General features: G+C 54.1%; 2 protein-coding genes across 2 annotated transcripts in view; one reads left to right on the top strand and one right to left on the bottom strand.

Moving 5' to 3' along the window:
* Nucleotides 1–5,597, top strand: part of MONBRDRAFT_9345 (uncharacterized protein) — a gene marked incomplete at both ends in the record, with an annotated part of 7,680 nt that extends 2,083 nt beyond the window's left edge. Inside the window, 7 exons of the mRNA XM_001747101.1 lie at nt 58–123; nt 203–292; nt 1,843–2,795; nt 2,869–2,979; nt 3,183–3,326; nt 3,556–4,440; nt 4,581–5,597. Of these exons, the coding sequence (XP_001747153.1) occupies nt 58–123; nt 203–292; nt 1,843–2,795; nt 2,869–2,979; nt 3,183–3,326; nt 3,556–4,440; nt 4,581–5,597 (3,266 nt within the window). The remainder of the gene's footprint in view (nt 1–57; nt 124–202; nt 293–1,842; nt 2,796–2,868; nt 2,980–3,182; nt 3,327–3,555; nt 4,441–4,580) is intronic.
* A 501-nt stretch (nt 5,598–6,098) lies between these two features.
* On the bottom strand, nt 6,099–6,646 carry MONBRDRAFT_26607 (uncharacterized protein; the record flags this gene model as incomplete). Its single annotated transcript, XM_001746973.1, has 2 exons — nt 6,099–6,487; nt 6,586–6,646. 2 exons carry the CDS (start codon nt 6,644–6,646, stop codon nt 6,099–6,101), a joined length of 450 nt encoding a protein of 149 aa, XP_001747025.1.
* Between the last annotated feature and the right edge of the window lie 658 nt (nt 6,647–7,304).

The following is a 7,304-nucleotide window of genomic DNA, read 5'->3' as shown; positions in this document are numbered from 1 at the left end:
TTGACATGGGTGAAGAGCATCCCAAGCCCGCACCAACTCACTCGCTTTTTACTTCAGGTCTACCAGCTGTTGTCGGCGACGAATTGGTCATCAACGTCTGGGATGGAAGCTTTGAGGATGCAGGTCTGCTACGCTTCCTCGACTGTGCGGTTCAATCGTTGTCTTCTTCATCTTTCACCTCACTGCTCTCACTTGACGTTAGACTCATGGCCCAGCGGCGAGAGCGACGTCTTCCTGATTTTCACGTTCGGCGGAACCGACTATCTCACGTCCACCATCGATGACGACAACAGTCAGTCTCAGTGTTTGCACATCCCTGTCAATTTCCTGCTGTCGCTTTTAATTGCCCCCGAGGCACCCAACAGTGTTGTGTGTCACGCCCGGGCCTCGCTCATCTGGCTCGTTAGCTCCCAACTTCAAGGGCGAGGAAATTAAAATTCCAGGCGTCAGCCGAACGGTACGGTCCCGGCTTTGCATTGCTCATTGAAAATTTCGCGCGTCCGCCAACCATTCGCAACGAGGGAGATGCACAAGATTCAGGTCGACTTCTTTCTTGCGTTACATCTTTAGGCCTCAATTTCTGTGCAAGCTGCTGACGATGAGGGTGGTTTGAAGTGGTGGGACTTTGATTCGGTATGACCCGGCATTTCCACTCCTGCTTGAAGTCTAGCGATGCCAGTCTGTCCAATACCTGCTCATCCCGTCTTTGTGCGTTTCATGTTTAGTTGGGCTCGCTTACCATGTCCAACATTCACAAGAATGGTGAAGTTCGGACCTTGAGTTTTTCCCGAGGCCACATTCTCGTCACATTGACCTATACTCCTTGTGCGTTGATGTCTGGTGATATCGGCTGGTTTTGATGCGGGCTGTAAACACCACAAAATCTGTGGCCCGCGGTCCCTCATGGCGGACTTTTTTTTTTCGTGGTGGCATCTCAGACGACAACTGCTACGCGAATTCGGACTCGTGTGGAAGCAACACGGCATGCACATTCACGGGTCACGATGCCTACGTTTGTAACTGCAAGAGCGGCTATTACGACGTTCATTCGGGAACAAGGGGAAGCTATTCTTGCTCTGCTTGGTCCTCATGCTCAAGCTCTCAGTACCAAACTTCAAGCCCAAGCGCCGTCGTTGACAGAGGCTGCAGCAGTTGCTCAGTCCTCACTTGCAGCAATGGGGCCTATCGTACAGGGTGTGGCTATGGGTCATCAGGGACTTGTAGAACCTGCGATTCGTGCAGCGCGGGCCAAGAGCGCACCGGCTGCGGTGACTTGAGTCCTGGTACTTGTTCGGTACGTGAGCGCGTGCGCGTGCGTGGTCACGAATGCGAAACTTTGCACCTGATTTTTTTCCTTAACAAAGATGGCAAGGTCTCATTGGTGCTTTTGCTCGCTATTACGTCTATTTCCCCTCTACTGGGCCTATCAAAAGGCTTGTTCAGCTGGCAAGTACAACACAGATGGTAGTGGTGCTTGCACGAGTTGCCGAACGTCGTGCGCTTCGAACGCGTATCTGACTTCGAGCTGCAGTAAAACAGCAGATGCAGCGTGCGCCCTCTGCCCAGCCGGATCGCGTTGCAACGGCGTCGAGGCGGTCGAATGCGGAAGCAATGCTTATTATTCCAGCTCTGGCAGCACAGACTGCACCCGTGTGTCTTCGGGCTACTATAGCATAGGTGGCACCGAGACGACGCGAACAGGCCAGGCTCAATGTCCTCCAGGTTCTGCTTGCTTGGATGGCGTTAAGACTTCATGCGGTGCAGAATTTTTTCAACCTGAGGCTGCACAGGCAGTCTGTTTGGCGTGTGCGCGGTGCAAAGCCGGTTACTCTGTCAATGCAGATTGCACGGCAACATCCAACCGCATCTGCCACGATATCACGCCACCCACACTTGCTTTTGCAGGCAATCCGCGTACAACCTTTGAACTCGGAGAGACAATTTCTTTGCCAGCCGTGACGGCACTGGACAGTGCTGACGGCACGCTGACAAACAGCGTCTCCCACACCCCCCCGGGGCAGCCAGCAAATACTGTGGGGCAACACACCATTCAGTTCGCTGTCGAGGATGCAGCACAAAACCCTGCCACGTTGAAGTGGGTCTACACGGTCTCTGATCAGACTCCTCCAGAGTTTATCTTGGTTGGCAGCAATCCTCTGCAGTGGAATATCGACGAAACTTTCAAGGACCCAGGTTACAGCGTACACGACCTGAGCCCTGTGACTGTTCACGTGGTTGGCTTGGATTTGTTGAATGCAACGATTGCGAATGCCATCTTGGACAACGTAACGCTGGAGTACGATGCTTGCGACTCGTACAACAACTGCGTATCTGCAAAGCGCTTCGTCGAGCTGGTTGACTACAGCGTGCCGGTGATTACGCTGCTTGGACCAAATCCCTTGTTCATTGAGGTTGGGACGTTGCCAAGCTTTGTCGATGCATATGGTGCTGAAGCTGAAGACAACGTAGCTGGTAATGTCACAGGCCTAGTGGTTTCGCGCAACAATGTGGACATTGATGTGCTTGGGCAATATGAAGTCGAGTACAGTCTCAAGCTTGGCAGTGAAACAGCGCAAGCTGTGTCCCGTACAGTGATTGTGAGGGACACAACTCCTCCGCAGCTGAATTTGAATGGCTCATCGTTGGTGGTACTTGAAGCTGGAAGCAAGTATGCTGAGCCTGGGTACACAGTTGAGGATAATTACACCCCTGCTTTAGCTCTGTTACAGACGATGAGCATCACACCCGCGCTTGAGAACATCAGCACCATCGCCCCAAATGGCACCATGATTGTGGTACGTGAGTTGAGTGGTTAATGGCATGCGATGAAGTTGGGACTTGCTCAACCCGAACACTTGGGTGCGCTAGGTGGAGTATCGTGTTGAAGACACATCAGGCAACGTCGGGCAAGCACAGCGAGATCTTCTCATTGTGGACACGCAACCGCCTGTTCTGACCGTCAATCCCGACGAGGCACAGGTGTGGCATCGCCTCTGGGTCCCGTTGGCGAGTAGGCGAGGGCCTCTCAATTGTGTTGATGGTGGCCATGGATAGTCTTGGTTTTGTGAGTGTGGCTGCGCACGAGCGTGTTGTGGTTGCAAACTGACGTGGATTGTTTGCGCGTGGCGTGATGCTAGTATGAGCGCGAGGCCGGATCGGAGGCGGGATATCCGGTTGTGCAGGCGTGGGATATTGTGGACGGGGCGTGCGTGGACGAGAGATCAGCGTGCACGCTGGTGCGGGAGGGGAGCGTGACGATGAGCTCTGTCTCGAGTCCGAGCATGCAGAGCGTGACGTATCGTGCGACGGATGCGGCGGGTCATTCGGTAAGTGATGGAGATGGTTGTTGTTGTTGTTATTGTTGTTTTTGCTGTTGTTTTTGTTGTTTTCGTTGTTGTTGTTGCGGTGCTTGTTGAGGGTTGGGAATGATGAGGAGAGGCAGACTGCTGGTTTTGGATTGGGCAGATGGTTGTGGATGTGCCTCGTCTCTGCTTCTTACGGACGTATGTATGTACGTGTGTGTGTGTGTGTGTATGTGGTTGATGGGGGGGATAGGTGACACGGACGCTGGAGTTTGTTGTACGCGACACGCGGGCGCCGGTGGTGTCAGTGAGTCGAGATGTTGTGTTTGTGGAGGCGGGAGGCGCGGGCGTGGACTTTAACGGGACGGAGAGCGTCGGGAGCGCGGTGGACGCGAATGACGGTGCTGTTGTGGCGTATGCCAATGAGAGCATTGAGATGTACCCTTTGGAAGTGCCGATGGAGTACGGAGTGTGGTACTGGGCACGTGACGGAGCGGGGAATGTTGGATGGAGCTCGAGGGTGCGCGTGGTTGTGAATGACACGACGGGGCCGGTGCTGCGACGTGTGGTGGGTTCGAATGAGGAACCTGTTGTGGTGGAGGCTGGCAGTGACGTGTTTGATGCGTCGGGGCTGGTGTCGTGCCATGATGGGTATGAGGGGCCGTGTGAGTGCACGATTGGCATTGAGCGGCGGCTTGCGAATGAGAGCGCGTATTCGCGTGTGAGCGGCGTGGACACGTTTGGAGAGAACGGGACGTGGTACCGATTGGGGTACGCGGCGCGTGATGGGAGCGGCAATTCTGGGAGACTGGAGGTGTACGTTGTGATTGAGGACGAGGTGGCGCCGGAGTTTCGAGTGCTGTGGGGTGGGAGTGGAGCGACGTTTGAGGGGTCTCGTACTGGGCGAGCCTTTGAGTTGGGGTCGTATGTGAGCGTGTCGGATGGAGGGTGGCGGGGCACGAGCCTGTTGGAGCGTGTCGAGATGGCAGTGATTGAGCACGCGATTGGAGGCGACGCGGATGAAAAGGCAGCGAGTACGACGACGACAGACGACACGCGACAGCGACAGCGACGACGACGACGGCCGATCGAGCACGCCGAGGCTCTGGTGGTGGTCTTGATTACCGGGCTTGGCGTGGTGTGCGGCATTTGATTGATGCGAGTGCGGCGGTAGGAACGATGTATGAGGTGCACTTGCGGGTGGCGGACGCGAGCGGCAACGTTGGGAGGACGAGTTTCAACATGACGGTTGTGGACACTGTGGCGCCTCGGCTTGAGCTGCTGTTTGGAGAGTACCGGCATGATGAGGCGAGTGGGACGACGTATGTTGTGGGGGGAGCGGAGTATGTTGAGCCCGGATGGGAGGCGTACGACGACTATGCCGGGGACGTGAGCGGTCGTGTGAAACAGGCGGTTGTATTGCGATCATCGGACACTGCTACGGCTACGGCTAAGGACACAGCCACGAAGACGGACATGGACATGGATGCGGGCGGTGATGCAGGCTCTGGTGCGGGGACACGGTGGATGATTGTGGCGTACAGCGTGCAGGACGACCACCAGAATGTGATGAGGGTGAATCGTACAGTTGTGTTTGAGGCGGAGCCATCGGGGCCACCGTCGTCATCATCGTCGTCGACGTCATCTGGCGGAGGGCTTTCGGGTGCGACGCTGGGGGCGAGCGTGGGAGGCATTCTTATTGTGGTGGTGGTGTTTATTTTGTTTGTGGTGTGGCGTCGTCGTCGCGGCGGGGGCGGTGGGCGAGCGGAACTTGGGCTCAAGACGGCGCGGATGGTGCATGAGCTGGACGACGGGACGATGGCGGGAGCTGTGAACCCGATGTATGATGAGGATGTTGGGTTGTGGCAGCTTGGGGTGGTGCCGAGCGGAGTGACTGAGCAGGAGCTGTATGGTGATGTGGAAGCGTTTGACGAACCGGATGTTCAGACCGCATCTTGCAATCATGGCAATGTCGCGGCTGATCATGTTTATGGTGATCTAGGTCTGTGTGACCTTCCTGACTTATCCTCTCTCAAGGGTGACGCCTCTTCGACCGCTTTACCACCCTTTGGCGATTCTCGGTCATCCGTCATTCACCATTCAAGCTACCGTGGTCAAGACCTTTATCACCACTTGGATCCTGCAGCTGACGGCCGACGTTGCAGTGTGTCTGAGTCTACCTATGCGTCTCTGCATCGCCCGCCGGGTGCTTCCGCTTCGAGCCCCCTTCCCAAGCATGTTTACGACAGCCTGTTGATGACTGCTGCTCCACATGCCGATTCCTCGCGTGTGTAGGACCATGCTGTCTGCTGCTCTATTTATTCTTAGTTTGTTGTACTGATAGTCTAGTTGCCTTTCTGTCACCCCATAGCTTAGGCTTTGAGGCTCTGTGTTGCCTTTGATTTGTGGCATCGGTGTCCACACGGTCGCCCCAGCCGTTGCTTTGAGCCCGTGCGTATTTGTGCTCAGTGTGTGACCCTTTTATTGATCCGTCTGATGGATGGTAGTTGACCTTTTAAACTGATTCTTTCATAAGCTTCTGATGGTTTGGCGACAGTCGATTGCTCGATCAAGTGGCGTACCTCCCATCAGACAGGCGCACCTCCCATCAGTGGTGTTCGCTCTCACAGCCAAAGACTGGTGATGGTCAAAAGAACAAAATTTTTGTCATCTTTTCGCCATTCTTGCACATTTGGATGCAACAAAGGGCGACATGAGAGAATGAGTGGGAGAGTGAGAGAGAGAGAGAGAGGTTCAGAGAGATTCAGAGAGAGAGAGATTCAGAGAGAGAGAGATTCAGAGAGAGAGAGATTCAGAGAGATATTTAGAGAGAGATTCAGAGAGAGATTCAGAGAGAGATTTAGAGAGAGATTCAGAGAGAGATTCAGAGAGAGATTCAGAGAGAGATTCAGAGAGAGATTCAGAGAGAGATTCAGAGAGAGAGAGAGATAGATTCAGAGAGAGATTCAGAGAGAGAGAGAGAGAGAAAGAAAGAGAGAGAGAGAGAGAGAGAGAGAGAGAAGGAAAGAGCAAAGACACAAAGGAAAAGTACAACCACCACATGAAAGAGAGAGAGAGAGAGAGAGAGAGAGAGAATATGGCGATGTCGTCAAAGGAGGAGGAGGAGTCTTTTGGAGGGAATCTCAAAGAGTTGTTGTGAGCGAAATGGCAGCCGGATCGGGTGCCTACTCAAGTAACAGATAGGGGTTCAACAGTGGGCAGAAAATGGGGTTAAAAGGCCAAACGGACATGGTTGTAAGCCCGCATGGTCGAGCTTGAACACCAGGCTGGTCCAAACAAGGGGTGACCATCACCCACCCCACCCTTTGCAGTTTGCTCGCCATTTTTTTTTTTTTTTTTGTGTGTGAGAGAGAATTTTTTTTTAATTCACACGCACTCTCTGTGGCGGCGAGCTGCGGCACGAAAACGGCAGCCAGTGTACCCAAGGGGTATTTTGAAGAGGGATTGCATTTGGAGCGAGTGCGGGCGTGATCTGCATTTGTTCGTGGTCTGCATTTGGTCCCGGTGCTGTTGCTGTTGCGCGTCAGCTCTCTCTTTTTTTTTTTTTTTTTTTTTGAAATCAGGGAGTTTCAGGACCCCTTTTGGTGTATTTGGCTCCGGAGGGCGAGAGCAGAAGAGCCCTCGGCAAGAGAGGGCGCCCACCTCAGGACCATGAGTGCGTGTCGGGCCCAGGGCCTAGCTTGGCTTGGCCTCTTGATCGGACTCTTATGCGTTGGTAAGCGCCACAATACCCTACCTCGCCGCCTTGACATGGGTGAAGAGCATCCCAAGCCCGCACCAACTCACTCGCTTTTTACTTCAGGTCTACCAGCTGTTGTCGGCGACGAATTGGTCATCAACGTCTGGGATGGAAGCTTTGAGGATGCAGGTCTGCTACGCTTCCTCGACTGTGCGGTTCAATCGTTGTCTTCTTCATCTTTCACCTCACTGCTCTCACTTGACGTTAGACTCATGGCCCAGCGGCGAGAGCGACGTCTTCCT

Source organism: Monosiga brevicollis, genomic scaffold (genome assembly GCF_000002865.3).
Source record: "Monosiga brevicollis MX1 MONBRscaffold_15 genomic scaffold, whole genome shotgun sequence".
Taxonomy (NCBI): Eukaryota; class Choanoflagellata; order Craspedida; family Salpingoecidae; genus Monosiga; species Monosiga brevicollis.
The sequence above is the reverse complement of the archived record's forward strand: the minus strand, read 5'-3'. Positions and strand labels throughout refer to the sequence as shown.